The sequence below is a fragment of the Falco rusticolus genome, chromosome 10, assembly GCF_015220075.1.
Source record: "Falco rusticolus isolate bFalRus1 chromosome 10, bFalRus1.pri, whole genome shotgun sequence".
In the NCBI taxonomy this organism is placed as follows: domain Eukaryota; kingdom Metazoa; phylum Chordata; class Aves; order Falconiformes; family Falconidae; genus Falco; species Falco rusticolus.
The window spans coordinates 36968771-36995822 of NC_051196.1; the positions used below are offsets into that span (position 1 = coordinate 36968771).

Consider the following 27052-nt stretch of genomic DNA (forward strand, 5'->3'; position numbering starts at 1 on the left):
CGCAAGTGGAAATGGAGCTTGTTCTGCACCGACTCAGCCCTGGCCCCACAGGGCCCTGAGGCTGCTGCATTAGAGGAATAAAGCACAAACAGCAGTGGTGGGCAGAACAGCAGCCAGGACACACTGCTCCCCAGAAGGGGCAAGATGTGGGCCACTGGTTCCCAGTGCAGTGAAGGGGCAAAGTCATCACCTGACCTTAAAAGGGAAAGTCAAAAGAATGCAGAGAAAAAGGCAAAGTGAGAAGCTCCTTGAGAGCATCACTTGGAAACAGTGTTAGCAGAAGCCCCCCCCCTCCCCCCCCAACGCACTGAGGGCAAAAAAGAAAAAATAAAATCTTTCTCAGCTGTTGAGCAAAGCCAAGACCAGCCTTTAAACAGGTGCAAGCATGTATGTGGCAGTCAGTCCCTTCCCTCATCTGGGTGACTTGATTGTGGTGTCAGCCCCCAGCTGCTAGACCCTCTGCGCTGCTCCCCCGTCCCTCTGCACACACCCCCCCACAGCAGTGCAGTCACAGCAGGACTTGGGGGGCAGCTGTTGCACTAGGACAGACTAGCCCCACGTCCACCCTCCATCCCTGCAGCTACCCCGAGGCTTGGGGTCAGCCTGCACCCAGTGCTGGAAGAGAAGGGCAGCGTGGAGCGGAGAGGATGGGAGATGGACTGGTGGGAGAGCGGAGATGCGGCACCCGAGAGGACATGAGCAGGACGTGACAAGCTGCGGCCAGTCAGGGGGAATCTCTGTCCTGACCAGACAGTTTGGCAGCACCAGTGCTGAGGGAGGGTCCCAATCAGGCCAAGAAAAGTCACTTCAAGGTGTCATCAGCATTCTTGAACATGAGGATTGCATTGTAGATCTTAAGTGCCGGGCCCAGCTTGACACTCATAATCTTGACGATGTCAGCCTGCGTCAGCAAGAGGAAGGCCTCGCCATCGATCATCTGGAGAGGAGAGCAGGGACAAAGGCACTCACCGCAAACCCAGGCTGTGACCTCCTAGGGACAGCCAGCATGGGCATGACCTGGGGATGTGCACAGTCATGCTCACCCTCAGCCAGGTGCCACAGATGATCCCCAGGAGTAGGGCCAGGGCCACCCGCTGCACTCCCGCACTGCCCCGGCTAAGCCAGAGCTGGGTGCTCATGTGCCCAGAACAGGGCAGAGACGGGGAGACAGCAGGGGCCGCCCCAGGAGCCCACACTGCAGCCTGCCCAGCTCCTGTGCTGGAGCACAACAGGCACAGCACGCAGCCAGCACACAGCCTGCTCCGGGCAAACGCCCGGCTGTTCCCTGCTCCACGTCCTGGCACGCGTGGAGGCTGCTCCCAGCTCAGTTTTGCGTGCCTGAGCACCCTTAAAGCACAGGGGCCATTTACTGGTGGGCTGGGACACGTGCCGTACCCAGCGTGCTCAGGATCAGCCCTGCGCCAGGGGTACCGCAGCACCCTTGTGCCTCTGTCCACAGAGGGGTCTAAAAACAATGAGCCTGGCTGACGGACAGCAATGTCACCGAACTGTTGCGCTGATGAGAGGATGCAGGAAGGGAAGGATGAATGGGTGAGGAGTAAGCAGCTTCCCTCAGGAGGTGATGGTGAAGGCTGCGACCCCATCCTCCTCCCGCTCCCCCATCCCAGCCTCCTCAGAGGGGCTCTCCCTCACCTACGCTGGGAGAATCTGGCAGCAGAGCTCCCTGGGGTCAGCATCTCCCCTCCTGCCACCACATCTGCACAGGCCGGCAGCTGCACACTGGGATGCAGCAGGGCTGCTGCTCCCAGGGCTGCGGGGTGGGATCCCTGCCAGGTGCTGGATATGCTCTCAGCGTTGATGGAAATGGCTGCAGGAAGGCCACTGGCCAACTCCTCCCTGCCCTGGTAGCAAAGATCTGTCACCTTGGCCACCTGCACTCATCCTCCAGCCCTTCTCACCTCATCCTTGAAGAGCTTGGCTTGGTCCTCGCAACCCGTCAGAGTCTGAACAAAGCTAAAGACCTTGGAATAAACGGAGAAAAACGTCACAACAGAGGCAATGTTTCTGGCCGGAGACCCCCCATGAGCCCACACCCTCAGTTCCACAGAAGCATTTTGTGCCCCGTAAAGTGGCTGTTAGGGCAAAGGCTGCAGCTGCAGCACCCTCCCATGCCCAAGGATCACCCCTGGATGAGGGCACAGGTACCGGCCTCCTCCAGCCCCAGAGCAGCAAATGCTACAGCAGCTTCGCCTCTGGCAAGCCAGCTCCAGCACAGCAAGGCAATTCCCACGGAGGGGCGGGGGCAGGAAGGAAGGGGCACACTGGAGGGTGATGGGGAAATCAGGCAGGGCTGGCTGCCGGGGCCGGGGCCAGGGTGCCAGCTACCCAAGCCTTACATGCAGACGCCCAAGAACCTGAATGAGGGCGACTACGAAGAATCTGAAGTACAGATTTCTTTTTCAGAGAAACAGGGAAGCGGCCTCTTACCTGCAGTCTATGGTTTAGGTTTTTAACTTGGCAAAGATGAAACTGATTTCCTTGGAAAACTGTTAACTTGCTAAATGAAGAGACTGCTGTTTGCCTTCGCCTGCCCCGGGCTAGTGTCACATTCAAGCCAAGCGAGAATGTGGTAGTTCTGCATGTGCTTCCCAGAAACTGCCATCAGGGCTCACATCTGGCAGCTGCCCACACTGTACCCCAGAAGCAAGCCCAGCAGACCGCCCAGCTAGCTCAAGGAAGTGGCCGCCAAAGCACTTCTGTGCCTGGTGTACATACATGGTGCTGCACAGCCAGGTAGAGTGCTCCCAGCCATGCCAGCGGGTTAGGAGCCAGTACACAGTCTTCAAAACCATCTTACCTCGTCAATGGTCCACTTGGCCACTGTAGTCGCTGTGATGCCAGCCACCCCTGGCAGGAGTTTGCAGTGCTGCTCCCAGCAGAGCGACAGGGAGCGGTCAGGGTGGGCAGACAGGGCAGACATGAAGAGCGACTGGTGCATATTGTCTGAAGAAATTGCTGGCAATAAAAATGGAAGATGTGATACAAGGTATAAGGACGAGAACATCTCACCCCATCCTATCCTAGAAGCCTCGGGGAGGGCCCCATTCAGGGGAGGGCCCAGGGCTGGCAGCAGATGGTCTCATGGGTCTGGGTATAAAGAGCGAGTAGTTGTCCCTTGGATTAACAGGATATCAGTGTATCCAGGTGTTCCATTTGGTGGGATAGGGGATGGTGGGGGAAGAAGTTTAGAGACAAGCTTGGCTTTGCCTTATTCTCACCACCTTCAATCGTTCATTTTCCATACTGAACTAGACTTCCATGTCAAATTTCACACCAGAATGCCATCCCATATCATTCAGTTCATTTCAGTTTTTTTAACAAAGCTCTTCCCTTGCTCTGTGCTCCAAGGAGTCAAGGATGGCTCCCATGAAGAGATCCCTCTTCATTCACCACCAGCGCTGGGGAAGGCAGTAGGACAGCCCATGGTAAAACAGACAGTGGCTGGAATAAACGTCAGTCATCGTCTCACGTCAGTTATCAGAACTAAATGCCAAGCAAACTGTTCAGCATCAGTTTCTGCACTGCAGCAACGATTTGGCACTTCACAAGCACACTGATAATTTTGGGGTAGGGCAGCCACAGGATGAAGGCACCGCATCCCTGTCTGAAGAGAACAAAGCACCAGGGAAACTGCACTGCCACAGAGAGAGGATCCTAATTCCCTGCCCTAAAGCACTCAAAGATTCACAGACATAAACCAAGAGACATGACAGGGGACGGAGCAGAGCTCTGGTAAGAGGCAGGGGCGCTCCTTGTCAGATGGTCAGCTTTGGCAGTCAGCCACAAGCTCCTCACCGGGGCTGCCCTGGGGGAGGTCTGACCGAGTGGGTCCAGGGGGACCTGCCTCCAGCCACCCCCACCCCAGCTTCTGCAGCCTTGCCCTTGTGATGACACCGTGGCAGAGGATGGCACTTACTCTGGAAGTCTTCCTGCTGGATCTTCCGGTACTTTGGGGGTCGCCCTCTAAAAAGACAGGAAGACTGATTTCCAACTGGGTTGGAACTGGCCCGAGGGCCCTCCTCCACACCGCACAGAGCAATGCCTTGGCAGTGGGAGCAAGGATTACCTCCTGGACCCTGACCCAAGGGGCTGACAGCTAAAGACACAAGACATAGGAAGAAAACCCAAGAGAGGTGCCCAGCAGGGCTGGAAGGACAAATGCCAGCTGCCAGCAACCATGCTCCCCTGCAGCCAAGGAGCCTCTCCAGCTCGGCCACCCCTCCCAGGGACGGCGGTCGTGGCACAGGGGCCGTGCGCTGCTGCACAGGGCTCACCGGGCTCGCCCCTACCTCCCGTGGTGCCGAGACTTCTTTCGCTGAGGGAAGCCTATCAGGTTCCTCTTGCGAGTCGAGGCCTCGGTGTCAGACAAGTCCGCCTTAAGCCTGCCCTGGTTCTTCTCTGCCAGTGGGCACCCTGAGAGGCAGTAATGGGCCGTGAATCTCCCCGTCACGTGTCCTGACCCATCACAACCCGGCGTGGGGCACTTCCTAGAGAACAGAGGGGAGGCAAGCGTTGGACCCAGCTCAGAGCAGCACTGCAGGTCGAGCCAGCAGGGCCACCCCTCTGCCCCCGAGCATGGGAAGCCGTAGCCCTGGCCATGGGAAGCAGAATAAAGGCGTGCTGAACACATTCCTGGGGCGAGTGTGCTGCGTGCATGGGCAGGGCATGCCCAGTCCCTCTAGCTACAAACGCCTGTCCCACTTCCCCGCTGCCATCACAGCCACCCTGTGCGCCACAGTGCCGACCAAGCAGGTCACTGGGGTTCACAGTCTCCATCTTCCCTTCCTTGTCCCCATGGGCATCCCGACTAGCCTCACAGTGAGGGGGAAGCAAGTGTCACCAATGTGTCACCTGGGAGCCAGATCTGCCTTCCCCATCCTCATGGATGCTCCACCATACTCGTTTCTCTTGGCACCAGCCTGCCGTGCTGGGGTCAGCACTACACCGTGCCTCGTTTCCCCTGGAAAAGGTCACGCATGCGACTGACTGAGCTGGTGGAGATGGCATTGTTCCTTCTTGGAACTTTCCAGCTCATACCCTCACAGTGAAAAGCATCCATGAGGGGCTGGAGGAACATCATCCTCAGAGCTGGTATCAGTGAACAGCATTTTAGAGGCACTGTCCCCTATGTAGCCCATACGTCCCCACAGGTAGATGGGCACGTAGGGCGCTCCAGGGTCTCTGGGTGCCACAGGACAGGCACCAAGTAGGAGCTGGCAGGTGTTACACTAGCCACAGGCTCCAGGCTTCTGTGGGGCCAGGGGAGTGCCAGGGCTGCCCCTCAGCGGGGGACAGAGCCAGGCGTGGGGTGGGTGCAGGGAAGGGCTGGCTGCTGCCTGGGGCGGTGGGTGCAGAGGAAGGGCCAGCCAGGGAGCTGAGCCGGGGAGCTCACCTGTGGTGAAAGCTGTACTTGGAGCTCTTGGTGTGAGGGATGCTCTTGCAGCCCAGGGTTGGGCAGCCCCCATGGGCAGAGGAGGCTGGTTCCTTTGGCCCTAGACCAGGAGAGGAAAGAGAGAGACTGTCACGGCTGCAGTGCCAGACAGAGCCAGGGCTCCGGGCTCCCTGCCTGCATCAAACAGGGAGGACTTTTCCAAATAACAGCTCTGTGGCAAGGCCCTTCCTCCCTGCCCACCCTCAGCCAGCACCTGCCCTCCTGTTTCTGTGCACGGGCAGGTGGCAGTGACAGCGGAGACCTGGCACGCTGGTATGGGGGGCTGACCCAGGCGCAGGACTTACTGAGAGGAGGCTGCAGCGGGTGTCCAGTTTTTGAGCACCAGCCTATGGGGTGGATGTCCGGATGATCCACATCAATCCAGAAATCATAGACGTGGCTCCAGCCATCAAAATGGATCTGTGGAGACAAGTAGAGAGGTCACCCTTCACACCTCGGGGCACCTCCTGGAGGAGCTCTGGAGCCCTCCAAGGTGAAAGCAAGCAGCAAAGTAGAGCTGAACTGCAGCACAAGGCCCCCCTCCACCCCTGGAGCCAGCCACTGCGACCTGCCACCCTCCGAGCGGTGTGCTTCCGCAGAGCTCCGCACGCTTTGCCACTGCAACAGGAGTTGGGAAGGGCAGGAGCAAGCCAGCACAGCATCTGGACACAGGCTCAGCACCGATGCTCCAGCGCCCACCTTTATCCTGTGATCTTCCACATCCTCCACACTGGCCACTCGGATGAAGGAAGGAGTCCTCTTGTCCACTGCCTCCAGCTTCATGTTGACCAGAAAGCCGTGGGGTGGGCGCTGGGGCCAGGAAGAACCCAGGTCAGCGGGGAGCAGGACTGTGCTTCGGGCTCCCACGCCCCTCGGCAGCTTTCCCAGCAGCGTGCGCTCCTCAAGCCCAGCTCCCAGCCCTGGCCTGTCCGGGTAAGAGCCATCCCAGCTCACACTGGCAACAGGAGAGAGTGGGGACAGGCCTCCCGGGTCTGAGCTGTGTTTTAACAAGATGGGAAAGCTGTGCCCAAGGGAAGAAGGTCTCCAAGAGACGCATTTTGGGGATTTATATAGCAGCCACGCGTGGCTGGACACAGCTGTTGTTGCTGCAGTTGGAGACAACAACGATCAAGCAAGCCTGAACAATTTCCCATCACCAGTTCCCGCCTAGCTGAGGGGATGGTCAGACTTTCCATTTTTCCCAGGTTTGAACTATTTGCTCAGGATAGCCCTGACTTCTGAGACTTGAGCGTAGGTCCGAGCCCCAGGCCTGTGGCAGAAGCATGAATGACCTGAATGCACACCACTTGACTTTTCATAAAAGCAAAGACCTGACAATGGAGAAACCCCCAATTCCTGCCCAGGCACAGCAGAGCTGATGCTGTGGCACTCACCACTTTAAAGGCCCAAGCCGGGACAGCAGATGCTCCAGTTTCCTTTAAGTACTTTTCCCAGGTGAAGCTGTCGGGCTCAGGATAATCTAGAAGGGGGAATATGCAGATGGTGAGACACACCTGCAGGAAGACAGCAAGTACCCCAGAATGTCCTGCGAACCAAGCCTGTGCCAGACACACGGGAATGTGAGAGGGACCAAGAGGTGCTACTGTTTTCTCGTGCATCACGAAACCCAGGGTACAAGAAAGCAGAAACACTTGGTCTGACACAACCACCGCTGCACCTGAACACGTGTCCAGGAGCCTCAGCAGGAGCGTGCCACCTCCCCCACTGTGGCCTGGCTGAAGGAAACTGCCTGGGCCCGCAGCCAGCCAGGGCCATGGGGTTTGCACCCCCAGGCTCCTCCACGCCACCCTGGGAAGCCTGTCCCCCAGGGACGCGCCAGTGATGGCTGCGCTCCCGGGCCACTGACTCACCTTGAGGAGGTGTGAGGGGTTTGCCGTGCTCCTGACACCATCCAACTGGGTGGATGTACGGACTGCTGGGATCGCACCTAGAAAACACACCCAAACCCTTACACAAGGCTGAGATGCCTGGTGTATCGCTGCCAGACAGCGCAGGCTGCAGGGGCGCAGGGCAGGCCACGGGGCAGCACCCCCCAGGTCTGCACCACCAGCACAAGCCCCTGCAGAAGCCGAGGTCGTCTGCAGCACCCTGGTCCCCGAGTGACCCAGGGAAACACAGGCGCTGGCAAGGCAACGGCTAGAGCAGGGGGCCTCCAGCTCGGAGGGTCAGGACATGAACACGCGCCGGCTGCAAGCCCTGCTGCAGAAGTGCCCGGGGAACAGCAACCCTTTGCCGGGAGACAGGCTGTGCCTTCCAGAGCCCGCAGCCATGACACCGGAGCATCCAGGAACCTGACAGTCATGGCTCCCAGTAGGTCACAGCAGACGCGGGTGAGTGAGGAGCAGCCAGGGACAGAAACCATGCAGCCCCACAGCTCCTCGGGGCGACAGGTCAGAGAAGGTCAGAGGGCTCCAGCCACAAAGGGAAGGACCTGCTCTCAGGACCCTGACTATGCTAATTGGCCATGGTAATCAGCCTCAGCCAGCCTCAGCTGGGACACCTCCCCGCCCTGGTCACAATCCCCTGCCTACAGACACAGGAGCTCCTTTAAAGATCAGACCTTTGGCCTCTGCATTGCAGGTGGCTCCATCTCCTGGGTGGGTTTCAGGGCAGCCCACAATATGCCATCACACCTGTCTTTGCCTCACGTTAACTACAGAGCCATGGCAACATCCCAAGACATGTCACAGAACAGACAAAGGTTTGTCTCCCAGCACAGGGGAACCACTGGTGGCCTGTCTGCAGCAGCATGCTAGGATTGCCCTGTGCTCTCCTGAGCACCCCGTCAACTCTTGCTGAAGCAGCGGCAGGGTGTCTCCCCAGTGCTGGCACCCCAGGAGCCTCTGTGCACTTACCAGTAGTCATAAGTATCATCCCAGTTGTCGAAGTGCACCAAAAAGCGATTGTCCACCACATCAGTCACTGTGGCAACACAGATCAGGGAAGGGTTCATGCGGTCCACAGCTTCGAGCTTCATGCCCACCTCAAAGCCTGGGGAAGCCTCATGCTGTGAGGAAAGAGGAGCGGGTTTCTTTCAGAGCCACAGTCCCAGTGCCCTCCTCACCACTTCCCTTGCCTGCTGCAAGGAGGCATCTGCCCAAACCCTCCCAAAACCAGACTGTGCCTGGCCTCCAGCAGGCCCAGGACCACTAAGGATTCCAGAAGGGCAGTGCCCTGCTCTGCGTGCAAGAAAAAAGGCAGAGGGTAACTCAGTTTGGCCAAACAAACAAAGAGGAAAAGACATCTTCAGAACCTCAGGATCTTCTATAAGCAATAACCTCTAAGAGAAAAACAGCCTCAAACTTCCAGTGATTTGTATTTTGTCACAAAACACTTGTCTGCGGTCATGCTCTCCATGTGTGCTAGCAGCAACCAATGCCCTAGGCTTAGCAGGAGGAGCTGGGATGGATGGGGTCATCATTCATCCTACCTCACCTTTATCTCTGGAATTCAGAAATCTGTGCAAAATGCTGCATCACACATGCTAGTGGGATTGTTGCAGCAATGAACAGAAGAGTTTAGGCACAATAAATAACTTGGGAGAGGCTGATTTATCAATAGGCTTGAGTTTCCTCAGCAGCTGACAAAGAAACCATCAACATTTTGCACTCCACATTCCCACTTTCCTTACCCAAGCTGCCATATGAAAAATAAAGGCAGAGACAGAAACAACGAAGACACAAAACAGAAACAAAAGAGTTACACTTATGAAATATTAACCGAGGGAGTTTGGCAAAGTAATTGTTGAGAGTAGTGGTTACTTCTCACCAGTACTTTTGCAACATATTTAACTGTCCATGAGACCAACCTGAATGAAAGAGTGACTCAGGCCAATGCCAATTTTGGGCACACCAAACTGGTGTCCAAGCTACAGATCCTCAGCAGCAAAGCATGCCTCATCTCATTAAGCAGTGCCAGCAGTATGCTCTCCTGGCCCTCTGCACTGCAAACTTGAGAAGCATGGGGTTGTAAGAGTCGGTCTAAAGAGAACGATATTGTCTCAACACTGCTAACAGAGACCTGGAGGTGGAATGTGCTCCTCATGGACACCGAGACCCAGAGACCCTGGGAAGGAGAACTGCACGGTACGAGGAGTGCTGTGCCGCTCCCTGCCACCTGGGACTGGAAGGAACGACTACAATAAGGTCGTATAACAACTGTCGTCATTACAATGAACCATAACATGCGTGATAACCTGGCTCGAGAGGGCGGAGACTGACAGCAATCCACGGGCCAGAGGAGGAGCAACGTGTATTGCTCAGCATAAAAGAGGACTCTTTAGCAACTGAATTTTAGGAGATCTTCCCCACCAAGGATCACGACGACCGGAAGGGCCGGCAGGACGCTGCCTGGACCGAGGACCATAGGGACGCCTTGGACCCGTGGTGGTCGCTATAATCCTCTTTCCTTTTCACTTTACCTTTTCTTCACTTTCTGTCTTTCTCCCTGTCGCACGCTGCTTTACGGGCAAACAATAAAATTGATTGAAGCATAACCCCTCAACGTGGTCGCCTTGATTTTTGCGCTTCGAGATCATAGTAAATGAACCATCACGAGTCCACTGAGCGGACCGTGACAGGGGTGGACAGAGAAAATTTTGCCCAGCAATGGTGGAGGCATTCCGCTCAGCTGGAGGGCAAGAAGCCACACCTGAACCTGCAGGCTCTGGCAGGAAGGAAAGGCTGCTAGCTACTCACAGTATTTCGAACCACGAAGAGGTGCTTAGGAGCTGCCTGAGCCTTTGTTATCTTCAGGTAGTTTGTCCAGCTGAATTCTTCTTCCTTATAACCTACAACCCCTCAGGAAGAGAAATGAGAGCAGTGAGTTCACAGAGAGCAGCCAGGAGGTTGTGCCCTGGGACACAGCTGCTGGCTGCAGCCTGGCACTGGGACATCCAGGTGGCAGGGCTCTGCCCCAAAATGGGAGCAAGCAGAGATCTTTAGCACAATGGGTGCCCGAAAGGTTGTCCTGTGGAACCCCCCCCAGTACAGCAGCATCCCTTTGAGGGCTCCATGGAGCCACCCTGTCCCCACCTCCAGCTCTACGTTTTGGGTCTCCGCTTCAACAGGACCCAGCAACTTGCTAACTCCTTACCTTTTGGGGGCTGGAGTTTGTGCCCAGTCTCCTCAAACCAGCCGGCAGGGTGGATGTCAGGGGAGTCAGCATTCAGCCAAAAATCGTGGCACTCAGAGTAGCCATCAAAGTGGAGGCGCATCCGGTAACCGCACACCTGCCAGCAGGAAGGGCAGGAAAAGGAAAGGAGCATGAAACCCTCCTGCTGTCCCTGGCCAAGGGGACACCTCCCATCCCGCACACAACCTCAGCATATCACTTAGGGAAGCCAAGTCACTCATTGGCCAGTGCCCACATCAGGGGGCACATGCCAGCCCCAAAAGGTGTACAGCACAGAACAAGGTAAGTGTGAGGCCACCAAGCCAGCCCTAAGAAGGGAGGTTCAGGCTGGTGTGTGACATGCCATGGTGGGGCACCTTGCTGGGTCCAGCAAGCGCAAGGATTCCCTTTTCTGCACCCGGGGAAATGGTGCAGGGATTCTGGCTAAATGCCGTGCTGTTTTGGTGACATCTCTCCAGCAGCAAGAACAGCAGCCACTGTTGTACAGCTGATTTCCCTGGCTGCCTGGGGAGCGCTGCAAGGCAGGACTGGTTCAGCTGCCACAAGGCTAAGTGGGGAGCCCCACAGACAGGGCCTCCATGGACACAAGGAAGAGCAATGGGATGCCTCCGCACCCGCTATCGCCAGGGCTCAGACCTGTCTGAGGGGCATCAGCTCCAAAAAGCTGTTACCATCACCACAGTCTCTTCCCCCATGTGGCCCTGCCGTGTCAGAGAGACAGACAGACCAACTTGGCTGGGGCAGAACCACTGCTCCACAACACTGTCTCCTGCCCTGTGAGCTGGGAGGAACTCCCTGTTCACTTGACCAAGGTGTGGGAGCATCACATGCAGCGACATGCAGGCGAGGGACCAAAGCCGGTCTCCTCCACGGACCGGCCAGCAGCAGCCCCCGCCACAGAGCCTCCCACGCGCGGGCGCAATGAGGGGACCGAGGAACACGGACGCCGGAGGCACCTTACCTCAGCCACCGTCAGGATAAAGTACATAGACGGGTGCTGCGGATCGATCCCCTCCAGCTTCATCCCCACTTTAAAGCCATTCTTGTGCTGGGAAGCTACTTGGTACTGGAAACAAAAATTAAACTACAGTGTAAAAACCGACACAGATAATTGGGTCTAGAACCATCCCAAGGAGCAACCATCAGGCAATGGGAGCTGCTGGGAACAGGAGACTGTGGGCCACAGGTTACGTTCTGGTTCAAATTCTAATTCTTTCCCATAGAAAAAGGCATTCTTCCAGCTCCTTGTGGGTTTGCATCCCCTGCTGCTGGCAGGGCAGGGTGTCCCTGCGCTAGTGGCCGCAGCACGTGGGGCACGGGCCTGGCTCCTCTTGCACCCTGGCGAGCAGGTGCCTGAGCGCAGGAGTGCGGTGCAGCAACGTGGCCTCAGGAGAGCCCACACCTGCCTTCCAGGAAGGGCTGGAAAGGCTGCGCCACCCTGCCAGGGCCACAGGGATGTCCTAGGCCAGCGTGGGCTGCTTGGGATGGGGGACAGCACCCTGCTGGGGAGTGGGACTCGGGGCAAATCAAAACTGGAGGCTGACGGGTCACCTCCAGGTGAAGATGCGAGATTGCTTATCGCTCAGAGTCGCGCAAAATAGGGAAGCAAGGAAGAGAGGAGAAGGAGGAGGGGTGGGAAAAAAAGGGAAAGAAAAGAGAAGATGAAAGAGGGAAAAAGACAGGAAAATCCCAACTCACATCCTGGAAGAGATCTAAAGGGGCAGCGACAGCTTTCTGCTCCTCCAAGTAGGACGCCCAAGACCAGCCTTCTTTCTTCTCCTCACTGGCACCTGAGCGCAGCACAAACGCACACACAAGACGCGCTGCTGAGGGTCCACTCCAGCCTCTGTCCCTGCCTGCCTGCCTCAGGGCAGCGGAGGGCAGGCGAGCGCATGGGTCCCGCTGGGGCCACGTCCCGCTCTCGCACACAGTCCTGCATCCCTCCAAAGCTCAGCACCGTCCTACCAGGACCCCTTCTCCAGCAGACCTGGCTGGCTGGCTGAGGAGGGTCAGAGCCAAGAGGCCCCCCTCTCACAGAGGTCCCCATGACCCAAATGTCCTCTGTTGCTGCATGATACTCTAGTAAGGCACCTAAGGAGCTTGAGGGACAAGCCATCCTGTGCAAAGCATCAGGACACCTCTACAACCAGTCCTCCTCCAGTCAGTACATCCAAAACGGCCACAGCACTGATGGATTTGGGACAACCAGCAGGATCCATCCAGAGGTCTGGGAATCACTCCCAGATGCAAGGGGCTCCCGGCCAGTCAAACCAGCAGTGGGCTCACCTCCCACTGCTGCTCCAGAGGCACCAGCTCTGCTATCCTCTGCTGAGACAACCACCTGAGCCCCCCTTGGCACACCAGTGCCACCCTGATGCCCTAGAGATGCGTTTGCCCTTAAGGTATCCATGAAAAGAAGACCGCATCGTCTCTTCACAGGCAGGGAGATGATTCTCCATGCCTCTGACCCTTTTGGGAAGGCCACAAAGGCCTCGCCCAAGGCACACAAGACACAAACCAAGTCTCTTGCTCTCCATCCACTTTCTCTCCCTGCTTCATATCGCCTGAAGGGACTCTGGGAGTGCTGTGCCTATTATGGTGCTGAGTAATTCACAGGCACAGGGCAGACAGGGCAGACAGCCTTGAGCAGGGCAGACCAGCAACGCAGGGCAAAAACAGCCCAGCTCCTTCCTCTCTTGAGCTTACAGGAAGGGGAGGTGGAAAAAATAGGAACTTGCAGAAGACACGAAAGCTGAGCTTCAGTAAGCAAGGTTACTAACCTAGATGCTTCACTAATACTTAAGAGTGCCAAACACCTTTATTATTCTTTAGGACATAGGAAAAAGCAGTGGGCATGTTTGGGGAATCTGTAAGTACAAGCTCTGCACTTCTAGAGAATGACAAATACGCCTGCAGCCAGAGCATACACCGACTCTGCTGCACCAAAGCATCCAGGTGTGCATTTTGTTTGTTGATGTACTTCTAAAATAAGAGAAAATAAAATGCTGACATAACAAGGCTCAGCACTGCTTCCGTGTATGCAGCAGGGAAGGTTACATGTTCAAAGCTCAGACTGTAGAGAAAAGGACCTGGTAAGAGAGTACGAGATTCCTTCTAAATAGTGGTTAACTCTGTAACATCAGGGCTTAATGACACCTGGCCCCTGCTACTGTCCCTACACTTGGTTATGGAGAGGAGTATGAAGCTGGACCAGCTGAATTTTGAAATTACTTTGAGCATGACCTTTCACTACTCAAAAATGAAAGGTTTCCCATAAATCTTTATTTTCAGTATTTTCCCAAGTTTTCCTTCCCCCTCTCCCCCATCGCGCTGCAGGAAAAAACCCAAACAAGCAAACACTGCATCTTTCAGCTTGTCTCCCTTCCCTTTGTGTCAACAGCTCTGCGTTTAAGACCTCCTCTGCTACAGTCCAGGAATAGATCCCCATGAGGTGAGACAACCCCAAATCACCCAGCTTCAACAGCACCAGACCTACAGGAGCAGCTCCAGAACTTGCGAGCTCCCAAACAAGCGAGGGAAGTTCCCCATAAGACTGTCCAAAGGCAAGGCAAAGCCATACGTGGCACTGAGTCACATTATTGCTCAGGATTGTACATCTCTGAGTACACATGGTATCCACGAGTAATAAATTCAGCTCACAAGGGGAGGGACTGGAGAGCACTGTACAGTACAGCCCAGTACCTGAAGAAGACACAGCCATATCTGTAATGGTGCACCTTTCCCACGGAAAGAAAGAGAGGAAAGGAGAGAAATGGAAAGAGACAGAGAGAGCAGGATCAAGCAAGCAGAGGAGCTTACAAGCCTTAAGGAACATGTACCAGTGCGCTGCACTCTGCTGGAGCACCAAACCTCTGGCCCAGCCCCACAGTGGGACCCCACAGCTGAGGCAGGAGTGCTCACCCCACCACCCACCCAGCCCTCCATACCGTGCTGGCTCCCATTCCACGTATCAGCCTCCGGATTGCTGATGGCAGAGTCTCCCGTCGAGCTTTTCCTCTCTTCCTGCTTCTCCTCCTAGACATGAGCAGACAAAACAGAAATCCATCGTGTTGGAGGTCTGCACAGAGGTTTATGCTGAGTTTTATACCATCACACTACTGCCAAGGGCCACACTGTGCCTCCACACCATCTACAATTTGACTGATGCTTGGCCCAGAAATGGGCACCCAAGAGGATCTGACGACAGCAGCCTGAGCGGGATTTTGGTGCCCAGTGGTAGCAATTGCACCTGCCATGTATCTGCTACAGCCAGGGCTGGCAAGCAGAGCTTCCTTGCCTTGTCAGTGTCACCCTCCCTTGCCCAGGACACACGCCACAGACAGACACTCTCTTACTTCGACACTTGACTTTGGCGGCCCAGACTCAAAAGAGCAGTTGAGAGCGCTCAATACCTACAGCCCGATGAGGATGTGTCTGGCATGCCCAGCCCCAGGCGCTCGGCATGCCAAACAGCTAGCCAAGTGTCTAGAAGCCCTGATGCTCTACACATTCAAGTCTTTTGGGCATTAACAGCCAAGAGGTTACACCTTTGACATATAGCTGACATAGCACAGAAAAGTACAGATGAGAACTGTGCACAATCTCAGTGCATACAGGGGCAACCCACGGCCCACCCTTGACACCAGCACATGCCCACACGTGCCCTCCCTGCCCTCTTCCTACCATTTGCTCAGATTCATATTCTTCCTCCGAAGGGCTCTGGTAGTCCTTCCTCTTTCGTTTCTTCACTGGTTTGAGGATTTCAGCAGCATTGGTGCTGCTGGCAGAGTTTTCCACAATGACGGACCTGCACAGAGGAAGGAAGAATAAACCACTGTGGCACGGTATGTGGCAATAGCTGGGGTATCAGCCAGTGCAGCGGCTCCTGGAGAATCACTGTCACCCCATTTCTTACTCACACATGCTCCCATCCCTCCTGACTAATGTGTGCGCTCCTCTTAGCACACAAGTTGGCAAGAGGTCAGAACCATGCTACAGACCAGAATCACCCTCACACGCTTGGGTGTCAGAAACCTGAATCCAGGGATGGATCAAATGGGATCCAGTTTCATAGCAGGGCTCTAAGCTGCATCATAGTCACACAGAGATGCTGGAAAATGAGACCCAGGAGTCATACATCAGTAAGCAGAAGGGCTAGAAATGCTGTCATGATCCATGCCTCCCACTGCTGCTCAGCCCGAAAGCACCCACTGCAGCAACCTCCTGCTGCAGCCCTGCTCCAGCGGATACGTGTTTATGAGGCCACAAATTGGGCAGGAGAAAATCTGGCCCCTGTGCTTCCTGCTGACCCCTGGGACAAGCCTTCATCCCCCCACCACTGCAGCCAGGGCACTCTGCCTACAGGAAAGAAGGAAACAAGTGGGGTGCTCAGCACCTGCTGCAGACAGATGTGCCTGTAGCCCTTGCTGGAGCATATGGACCAGGGGAGGGAGGGCAGACGGATGGATATTGTTCTGCACAGAGCAGACTCTGCTCCCTTTACCTTTCTTTGAACTGCTGGTGACAGTGCTCACTGCAGAAGCCACGGCCTTCCCGGGCTCCATCTGACACATGTCTCCGGCCACAGGTATCACAGTGGCACATGGTTTCTGCTGTCGGCAGCTTGATCTGCTCTGGCACATCTGAGTCACAGAGAAGAGAAGCAGTGAGGCACAAGGTGCAGTGAGGGAAGGAGAGCAGGAAGCAGGAGATATTTGCCTTGCTCAGGGCCTACGCCAGACAGCGCCTGCTGGATGAGGGTACCCACCCCAGAAGTGCTACCATGGTGCCCTTACCCTGAGCCACAGTAGGATTGTCCCTGCTGGTGGGTGCCACCTCTGAGTCCCCGTCCTTCTCTGTGTGACCCTCCTTTATAGCGTCTACTGGAGGCATCTTATCAGCACTCACTACCTTCAGTGTCCCGTACTCGTTTATTCGAAACTATGTCATTGAACCAAAAAACAAGGAAAAACAGTTAACAAGGAGGACAGAAATGTAACTTGATAGCTAGCGGGTGCACGTGAGCTTTGAGAACAAGGGACGCTTGCAGTCATTAGCCTGTCCAACAAGAGGACAGCTCTTCTGGTGACGGAGGTGAGCACAGCAGCGGAGTGCACCTGCCCTGCTGCAGCTGCCTGCACTGCCCTGCGCTGGCCACTGAGCCTGCCAGGGCAAGCACACTGCCTGCGCTTGGGTGAGATGAGGGGCAGGGACATGGCTGGGGGATGTGGTGCCCTGAGGCTGAGCAGCAGCTGAGAAACTGGTGCATTTTGTGCAAGCCACTTCATGTACTGAGGGGTACACCTAAAGGCACCTGCCGTCTGATGAGTGCAAGACCACTGTTTCCAGGGTGAGTGCAGCCATTTGGTGAGAGCCAATTCCATGGCACAGTTTGGAAAGGAAAGACACCCCACACACGTAGCATCCCTCTGCCTCCCTGTGCATGGCAGACCTGCTGCAGCCCCTCAGGCACCATGTGTATGCTCTGTCTGCTAAGCTCATAAGATGGAAGGGGCATAGGGATGGGGCACAAGAAGAGCTTTGCAGAGCCAGAGCAGCTGAGGGACCCTCCAGTTGGGGCGCAGGGACTGCCAGGGCCATGTCATCCTGGTGGTCCCTGCCTGCCACAGGCTGGAGGACTGCCACTTACAAGGGCAAGCAGCTGCAGGGAGTGGCCGGGGGGCAGAAACGGTGTCCCAGGGCTACACTTACCCGCAGGTTACTCCCAGGCAAAGTAGCCACCCCATCTTTCCACTCCAGCACACGGACTGTGCTGCAGGTCTGCACCCCGCTGATCTGGGGAATGACAGTAGCTGTGATGGGCTCACTCCCTGCTCCCCTCTCTGGCCTCTCAGCCCCTGTGCTTCTCTGTGGTTCCCGGGGGAATCGCTGAATTTCTAAGGTGCTCGTGGGAAGGTTGATGGTAGTGGCATTTGCTTGAGAAGGGAAGAAAGGAAACAACCAGAGGCACACACAGAACACTTAACTGATGCAAACAAGGCTCAAAGGCAGCACAAAATGACAGAGAGGACACAGTCTCCCTGCCAAGGGCTCTGTGCTGTGGGCTAAAGCACCCACAAAGCAGGCAGTGTGACCCAACAAGATCTGCAGCCAGCAATGGCTTGTGCTGGGGGGTGGCCCCAACACTATCCACATTCAAGGGTTCCTACTTCAGCCTAATCTCAGACTGTTCCCACGAGCAGGATGCTCTGATGTGGCAGGAGCATGCTGGCAAGCTCCTGGACTGCATCTCCCAGTTCAGTTTAATTTCACAGGAACTCACTGTGCAGTCCAGGGCCTCTCTGCACTGGGATCCAAGGCACTGGGAGTGCAAAAACTGGGAGATTTGCTTTGCAAGAACATCCCTGACCTCAGCTAACACATCCATGCTTTGCTCACACACCTCATGAAAGTCACATGGTTTAGGTTTAGGCAGCCCTGTGAGGAGCAGGGAGTTGGGCTCAATGATCCTTATCAGTTCCGTCCAACTTGAGACATTCTACGACTCTACGACAACGCAGCAACCCAGGAGGCCACATGCCCTGCGCGCAGGCACCCAGCACACTGTGCTGCACTGACACAGGGCCCCAGACATCAGGGCTTTGGTTTAAAACTCAAGAGGTTTTAATCAGCCACAAATTGTCCAAGTGATGTGGGATAGTCACAGAGAACCTCTAAGATTGCAACAGCAGCACAGCTTTGCCTCCCAAGGATTTGGGAGGAGCACAGATACGCAAGGAGTGTGAGGTATCAGTGTAGGGGGAGAAGGCTGGGGAGGCACAGTTACAGAGGACAGTTCCACATACCTGGTATGATGAAGGCAGTCGTTGGCAGGTGGGTGCTCTGCACAGTGCTCTCAGTGGTGACCACGTGGACGCTGACCTCCCCAGCAACATTCCCCTTCGTGCTTCTCACAACTTCCATCTCTGCTCTGCTGTCCATCACCTTGCCTGGGCACAGAGCGAGACACTGGAAGACAGCAAGAAAGAAATCAAGTTTGGTACAAGTACAAACACAACAAAGAAGCGAGAAAGACACTGTGGAGGATGGTCCCTCCATTTCATAAAACGGTCTGAGTTGGAAGGGACCTTAAAGACCATCTAGTTCCCACTCCCTGCCGTGGACAGGGACACCATCCACTAGACCAGGTTGCTCCAAGCCCCGTCCAGCCTGGCCTTGGACGCTGCCAGGGATGGGGCACCCACAGCTGCTCTCGGCAGCCTGTGCCAGCGCCTCGCCGCCCTCACAGTGAAGAATTTCTTCCCAATATCTAACCTCAACCTACCCTCTTTCAGTTTAAAACCATCCCCCCTTGTCCTATCGCTACAGGCCCTACTAAAGTCTGTCCCCATCTTTCTTATAAGCCTCTTTAGGCACTGGAAGGTGCTATAAGGTCTCCCTGGAGCCTTCTCTTCTCCAGGTTGAACAGCCCCAACTCTCTCAGCCTGTCTTCATAGCAGAGCTGCTCCAGACCTCTGATCATCTTCACGGCCTCCTCTGGACTCCAACAGGTCCACATCCTTTTTATGTTGGGGCTCCGGAGCTGAACACAGTACAGCAGGTGGGGTCTTGTGAGTGGAGTAAAGGAGGAACATCACCTCCCTCGACCTTCTGGCCACGCTTCTTTTGACGCAGCCCAGGGTACGGTTGGCTTTCTGGGCTGTGAGTGCACATTGCCAGGTCAGGTAAAGCTTCTCATCAACAAACATGTGTAAGTCCTTCTCCTCAGGGCTGCTCTCAGTCCATTCTGTGCCCAGATACTAGGGACTGCCCTGACCCAGGTGCAGGACCTTATGCTTGGCCTTGTTGAACTTCATGAGTTTCACCTCTCAAGCCTGTCAAGGTCCCTCTGGATGGCATCCCTTCCCTGCAGCATGCCAACCACACCACTTGGAAAACTTGCTGAGGGCACACTCAATCCCATTGTCCACTTCACCAACAAAGATGTTGAACAGCACCGATCCCAGTATGGACCCCTGAGGAATGCCATTGTCACTGGTCTCCACTTGAACGTTGAGCCATTGTCCACAACTCTTTGAGCGCGACCACCCAGCCAATTCCTTATCCACTGAGTGGCACCAACATGACCTAGTAAAACCCCTGTTGCGAGATCCCATCTCAAAGCCTGCAAACACTGAGGGTTTTTTCTTACCTGGCACCACCATAAGAAGGTACGAGCACAGCAGGTCCACCACAAGCTATGGCTGCTCCCAGCTCCCACTGCGGTCTACACCACTCTGATGCAGGCTGTGACTCAGGGTTGGCAAATTCTATCCTGGAGAAGACGGAGGTCCCTGAAGTTCCCCTTCCAGTTCTCCTGCTGGGCTGCCACACTTGATCTTCGAACTGGCTGTAAGAGAGAATTTCACAAGTGACAGGAGTTAACCAAGGGGGCAGGTGGGCACAGAACATGACATCAATTGCATGCAGCTGAGTTTCTCACAGGACTGGTGACATTCAACCCATTTAGCCATCAATTTCAAGAAGCAGGCAAGGTGTTAGGGCCCTGAGGGCAATACTGGATCTCACCAGACCCCCGGGACGTCCACCCATGTCAGCCCACTCTCAGCCTGCCTATGCCAGGACCTGACCTGCTGCTAGCATCCTGACTCGGTCTCAGACCTTGCCTGAGTGACCTGAGCTCCCAGCTGGAGCGGGCCACGGTGGCCCTGCCAGCTGCCCCCCTCACCTCCCTGTTCCTGTGGCAGCAGCTGGCCCCTCCTGTGCCCCAGCAGGCAGGATGGTGCCTACACCAGGATGTCCCCAGACCAGGGTCTGCCTGCAAACTGGAGGGAAGGACAGCATTGCCTTGTGGTGCCCAGGGTGCCCTGGTGAGGGAGGACTCTTGGTGCTGCTCCTGCCCCAGTGAAAGATGCAATGGGTACACAGGGCTAAGTGGAAAACCAGCAGTATCCCTGGATGCGGTCAGGGTAGGCAGATGTCTCCACGCCTACTGAAACCGGTGGGCAGTGTCCCAGAGACCACTGGAGCCTGAGGACAGCGCGGTGGGGAAGAATTTTGGACCTGCCCTGTTTCCCAAACCCTCTCCAAAGCACTTTCTGTCAAGACAGAGGCAGGGCAGCTATGGGGCTAAGCAGGGGACTGTGCTTGTGTCTTGGTTGCTTTCAATGCAACCTGGATTTGAAAGAGAAGACAGCCACGTGGAAAACAGGATGACCATTTCTGTGAAGCACAGTTAAATAAGAATTTGGCAACAAAGGGCAGTCTGAAATTTTAAAACCTGAGGCATTAAGAGAAAGGCGTTACAACCAGAGGGTAAAGAGTGGGACGGTGTGCTCACGTCAGGGGGAAGATCTACTACTACTTCTCTCTCACAGTCCTGCCAGGTTTGTGATCAGAAATACCTGATGTTCAGCTGGCAGATGATACGGATCTTTAAGGCCCTCCAGGTGCAGCACCAGAAAAGGACTGTTAAGTCTCAGGAGAACCAAAGGAACTGGGTAACTCAGCTTGACACCGGACTCCAACTGAAAGTCAAAATGAATATGGCAGCCAACCTGTCTTGGTGCTTCCCAATATCCACTAGGAACTTCTTTGCGTCCTTAGGTACTTAAATCTGTTATTTATTCTTGATTCATCACATGGGTCAAACGTTCCAAGGACAACTCCTCGTTCTGTGTGAGCTGTTGGCTTTTTTTTTAATTATTTATTTAAAGAGAACTTGGGACTGGAAATGCCTAGAAAGGAAAAGAAATAACTAGATCCAGTGCCCAAGCTGGGTGATGCTCAAACTCATCTCTGTAGAGCAGTCCATAATGTGAACAATAATTGCACAGGAAATAATCAGCAGTAATTATCACGTGTCACTCTCCAAATCCTTGTAGGGCTTGCCTGCAAATGCTGTTGAGACTGGTTCTCCTGTGCCTTGTGAGGTCAGGGGGAACAGAATTCATTTGGATTATAGACTGTGGTGCTATTCCTTAAACTGGAAGAACTAAATAACTGAGATTTAGGACTCCTGGGAAAGGCCTCACGGCAGCAAAGGGCACGTCCGTCCCCCCCACTGCTGCTGAGCAGCCCAGCTCAGAGGGTAAAGAGCCCTCCAAGGAGCTTGAGGGAGGCAGAGGAGCCCATCCAGCCCACAGCCCTGCCCTACAACAAACCGTCACTCCTGCTCCTCTCTGCCCCTCAGCAGCCATGCCCAAGCTTCCTGCAGCACCTCTGGCCAGAGCACCTCTTTCTTGTTGGCAGAAACCTTTCCCTAACACCTTGCCCCAGCTCCTGCCCTTCCAGCACGTGTGGAGCACAGGTTCTGCAAACAATTCCCCCAGCACGTGTCCTGCTCCATCCCACAGGGAACAAAGGCTTTGAGGTCCTAGACACCACAAACCCTTATGCTTACAGACATCTCAAGCCACATTTCTCTCATTTTTAGATATGTGGGGGCTGACAGGCCCAAAGCTATTCCAAGGCCACACACGAGCAGCAAGAACACCGCTGGCGTGAACTTGTAAGCACATCATTGCCACAGCTGAATCCTAGGGATTCCCAGGGCTCTCCCACCTCTTGTCAAGGGCTTCCATGGTGTTAGACAACAATTTACTACCAACACTGCTCACATCAACCATAGCACATGCAAACTTTTAACTTGGAATTTCTGAGATAACCCCTGCAGAAGCAGTACCAAGCCCCAGAGCACTGCCCCGGAGCCTCGATGCTGGGGTGGGTGTGGGCATGACACGACACCTGAGCTGCAGAGCTCAATCCCCAACCTGGAGGAGTGAGAATCAGGTTTGGAGACATTGTTTGCAGTTCACAGTTTTCAAAACGCTGGCAGAAAAAAACCTGGAAGCCCAACCTGCTGTGAGGCATCTCAGGTCAGAAGCAGCATATGAGGAAAAGGGGAGAAAAGGACAAGCATCTCTGTAAGGCAGCACAGCCACAGCTATGACCTGCCCTAGCACCACTGCCACAGCAGGGAAAAGGCACTGGCACACGTCACTTTGGACAACCCTGGTGCCCAAGAGCAGAACCTCTGACAGATGTCAGGGAGAAGATGCCTGCAGCTGAGACAGGCCTGGTTGTTTCAGTGCATGGAGCCAGAGCCTGGGCAGGTCCCACCACCCCAGAGAACACTTCAAGGGGCCCCCTACAAGCCACGGTATGGCCCGTTAAGGACGGCAGGATAACTCGGCCTGGGAAGAGCCTCAGGAGGTCTCTAGTCCAACCTCCTGCCCACAGCAGGGTCAGCTATGGGATCAGACCAGGTTGCTCAGGGATTTATCCAGTCTGGTCTTGAAAACCTCCCAGCATGGAAAGCACGTTCCCTACAAATTAGCACAACGATTAGCAAAACTACCTAACACATTCCCTTTCTGGTGACTGCTCCAGACGATAAAGAGAAGGTTTACTTATTTTCTCAATTTTTCATTTAGTGGGATCTTAAAAAGCTTTTGGCCTACACATGCCCCAGTGACATCTGAAGAATCTCCACCTGCGCCGACAGGACCATAATTAGGCCAACACTTCGCAGCTTTCAAAAATCCCACCATCCAGATTTTAAAATAGCAAGCAATTGTAGACGCGAAAGCTATTTTGAACTTATCAGCGAGGCCCCAAGTTCTCCATTTTTCCTGGTACTGAGCGTGACTCTGTAGGGTGTAGGTCAGCCCCACGCCCCAACAAGCCTGCTCTTCAGCCTGCACACCCACTGCTCTCCGCTGCCTTCTGCCGAGGGGCGGCCAAGGACCTCGGGCTCCCACTCTGGAGAAGCCAGGAAGAAGAAAAGCCACCCTAGGGAAGCCTGGCCATGCATACACGCTGACCTGTGGTCTCTCCAGAGACTGCCACAGCACGCTGGCTGGAAGGAGGAATTTTTCAAGACAACTTCCACACAGAAGCGCTCTCTTTCCTGGCCTGCTTCGCTCTGGTAAAGTGGTTCTTGCAACCACGTTCTCCATGTACAAGTATGTACGTGCGTACAGCCATCTGTCTGCAGTCAGACTTCGCCAGCCTATTTCAACCAGCTTTGACAGCAAGATTAGACGTCCCTGTAACGGTGGTCTCTGTCAGAGTAAAACCTTCAAGTCTGGGAAACCTAGCACCTGCACAGAGAAGAGGGTCTCCACATTGCACCCCACCTTGCAGGGGAGGGCGTCAGCATGAAACATGGGCTGAACCTCCTGAGCACCAGAGTGCGCCTGGGGACAGCTGATCTGTGCACACACACAGGGGAAACTGGCCACCAAACACGCGTTTTAGGGCCACCAGATTCACTGGTCCTGCTGCTCAGAGTTTCTAGTTCATCAAACCAGCAACGCTGGGTGCTGGCATAGCAGCGCTCCGGACTGGTGACACAGGGGCTTGCAAAGCAAGCGTTTCTGCGGCTGCTATACACCAGAGTCTCTGACTCCGCCACAGCCTCACACCCACCCTCTCACAAAGCCACAGCACAGCCAGGGGCTGCCCCTCTGTTTGGAAAGAGGAGGGATACACTGCACGCAACAGGCCACAGAGGAGCTCAGAGAAAAGCAGCTCCCAGCACAGAGACACTGTACAGCCCCGTCAGCACTTCATAAAGCACAGTCTGGTCAAAATAAGTGTTTCTTTTCATCACAAAATTGCCTTAAAATTACCATATTTCAAAATATATTAACATGTTTATTGCAGCTTCTGAGTTTTTTAAATATTCCTGAAATCTGCACTGGTATGTGCTGGGGGGTCCCCAGCTGGGAAGCTAAAGCCGACAGAGGACCCGGGGGCCTGGGGGACACCGGGCTGCCCACGAGCCAGGAACGTGCCCTTGCAGCGAAGGTGGCGAGCGGTGTCCGGGCTGCACCAGGAGAAGCATCACAGCAGGTGGAGGGGGGGACCCTTCCCCTCCGCTCTGCACCCAGGAGACCGCTGCTGGAGCACTGGGCTCCCCAGTACAAGGGAGACAGGGACAGGCCGGAGAGAGCCCAGCAAAGTGCTGTGAAGATGAGGAGGGGATGGGAGCATCTCTGCTGTGAGGAAAGGCTGAGAGCTGGGGCTGCTCGGCCTGGAGCAGGGCAGGCGCCGGGGGATCTCACTGATGTGTACAAACACCTGGAGGGAGGGGGCAGAGGGGACAGGACCAGAGGCCATGGGCACAAACTGAGACACAGGAGGGTCCCTCTGAACCCTGTGAGGGTGGCCAAGCACTGTCACAGGCTGCCCAGGAAGGTGGTAGAGCCTCCATCTGTGGAGATACTCAAAAGCCACCTGGACACAGTCCTGGGCAGCCAGCTCTGGGTGGCCCCGATGGCCCGGGGGGCTAGACAAGGTGACTTCCAGAGGTGCCTCCAACCTCAATCAGCCCGTGAATCTGCGAATTACTTTTTCAGGAATTTCCTCAGCCACAACAAAGAGCTTCCCCATCCTTACCAATGGGTGAGGTATGGATTATTAATTACCTCCTGTGGCAACATCGAGCCTTTAAGAAAATGCACCAGCTGGGATCATGCTAAAACCACGAGTGGTACACCAGAGCACTGCAGAGACATGGTGGGCTGGGAGCTGCTCCCTTGGATCTTCCCATCTTCTGACATTGCCCAGGGCAGGCGTTTAAGAGACCAACGGCACTGCAGAAAGTGTTTGCTCCATATACAAAGAAGCACAGTCAGTAACACCCTTTGCACAGGCAAGCGGCTCAGCAGAGAAAGGCAAACACACCGGCTTCTTCCCTTCCAAATCTGACTGCTGCTCCAAACCCAGGAGGCGACGCCTCCCCTGGAGCCAGGGGCCACAGAGTCCTCCTAATTCTGCTGCAGCATGGGGTAAGGTTTGGAACAGACCATGGTATTTACTAACACCTCAAAGCAGGATGAAGCATCCTTCCATGCAGGAAGATGCCGTTCGTGTTGTACATTTCAAAATAGCTAATAGATTCTGTGAAAGTAAGAAATCAGAGGAAGAAGGGCAAGACAGTGGCAAGGTACCTTCAGCTTCAGGTTCAGGCACAGCTAACAAAGTGGTGACACTTGGGCTGGGCATCACCTGCTGTTCCCAGGGGCGTCACTGCCACTGGGACTAGCTCTTGGGCCTGTGGATCTGCTCAGAGCCACAGGGGGAGAGAAGGAGCAGCCACCAGCAACCTCACATGCCACCCCAGTGGGCTCAAGGTGACACCATCCATGCTCAGTGCTGAGGCTGGAAGGGAGCTTGGGCAGCTCCGACTGGGCGCAGACCCTCAGCCAACACTGGAGGGGCACAAAGGGGGCACCCACGTCCCACCTTCCACTCTGCTGCCATAAGCCGCTCCTGGCAGCAGCACCAGCCGGGCTGCAGCATCCCACCCTGCCAGCGTCAGGGCTCAACACAGGGTGGTTTTCTGCAAGCGACACTTACAAGCAGGCGGAAACATCCAAAGAGGATTGATACACGATCCCGAAATGTTTCAAGACGTGCAGTCTTTTACAACTCCTAAAGAAACAAACCCAGAACGTGTCCCAGCAGGTCCAAAGCCCCCACCCCATAGCCTGGACTGTTTGCTGGGTGCCCCCCTCGGCTGGGCTGATGCCCCCGGTGCTGCAGGGCCCTTTCGAGGGCCACAGCGGTGTCACCTTTGGGCTCCAGGATAGCCTGTGCTCCTGCGGTGCCTGAAGACGGCCAAGCGCCCCCCCTGCGAGGGGCTTCCCACCTCGTGTCTCCCGGAGAGGATCCCTCGGGAGAGCCAGAGCAGAGCCGTCCCACACCGCTGGGCCACCCCGGGCAGCGCCTGGCACCACACGCGCCCAGCTGGGACCAGTCTGCCCAGTGAGACCCACCGCCCACCAGCACAGAACTTGTCCAAAGCGGGCAAGCACCCACACAGACTTATTTTAATTTTTTGGTAAGACAAGCACCTGCACGTACTTTTTTCCTTTTAAATTTTTTTTAGCAAGACCAGAACTTGCACATACTTTTTTTTTTTTTCTGTTAAGATAAGCACCTGCACGTACTTTTTTTTTTTTTAATTTTGTTAAGATAAGCACATGCACATGCACGTACTCTTTTTTTATTTATTTTTTATTATTATTTTTTGCTCACACATCCCTGCTGTTGGGCGTAGTGCCTCGAGAAAAAAAATACCTCCCTGCACATGGACGTTACAGCCGCAGAACGACCCGCGGCGGCTCCGCAGCCCCCCCGGGGGCACGAGGCAGGCAGCCCCCGGCCCATCCCTCCCCGCCGCCCCCGGCCCCGCCACCACCGGGGCCTCTGACGAGCGGCGGCCGTGGCGGAGCGATCCCCCCCGGCAGGCCCGGGGCCGCCCCGGCTGCGGGGGGCGGCGCGGAGCGTGACGCGGCCCCCAGCCGCGCTCGGCCCGGGGCCCGGCCCGCGGGGGGGCCCGGGGCAGGCAGCGGCCGGCGCGCTCCTTACCTCCACGGCGGGGCCCGGCGGCCGCGGCCCGGCCCGGGCGCTCGCTGCCAGCCGCGGCGGGGGCTGCCCGGCCCGGCGTGCGCTGCGCGGAGCCGCCCTACGGCT

General features: G+C 55.5%; 1 protein-coding gene across 2 annotated transcripts; it reads right to left on the reverse strand.

Moving 5' to 3' along the window:
- Positions 1-335: 335 nt before the first annotated feature.
- On the reverse strand, positions 336-27052 carry L3MBTL1 (L3MBTL histone methyl-lysine binding protein 1). 2 transcript variants are annotated; one of them, XM_037402860.1, is made up of 23 exons: positions 26948-27052; positions 19758-19955; positions 18412-18574; positions 17318-17541; positions 16402-16546; positions 16110-16248; positions 15290-15413; positions 14554-14641; positions 12305-12396; positions 11568-11672; positions 10568-10703; positions 10171-10271; positions 8329-8480; positions 7324-7400; positions 6847-6932; positions 6152-6262; positions 5758-5872; positions 5414-5513; positions 4311-4508; positions 3938-3984; positions 2819-2976; positions 1920-1982; positions 336-937 (listed from the first exon to the last, which is right to left on the reverse strand). In XM_037402860.1, the coding sequence occupies exons 3-23, from the start codon at positions 18545-18547 to the stop codon at positions 803-805; spliced, it is 2532 nt and encodes an 843-aa protein (XP_037258757.1). In that variant the 5' UTR covers positions 18548-18574; positions 19758-19955; positions 26948-27052; the 3' UTR covers positions 336-802. The 2 variants fall into 2 exon arrangements, with proteins under 2 accessions (XP_037258757.1, XP_037258758.1); XM_037402861.1 differs by lacking the exon at positions 26948-27052 and adding an exon at positions 21124-21286 and having other exon boundaries at positions 10171-10262.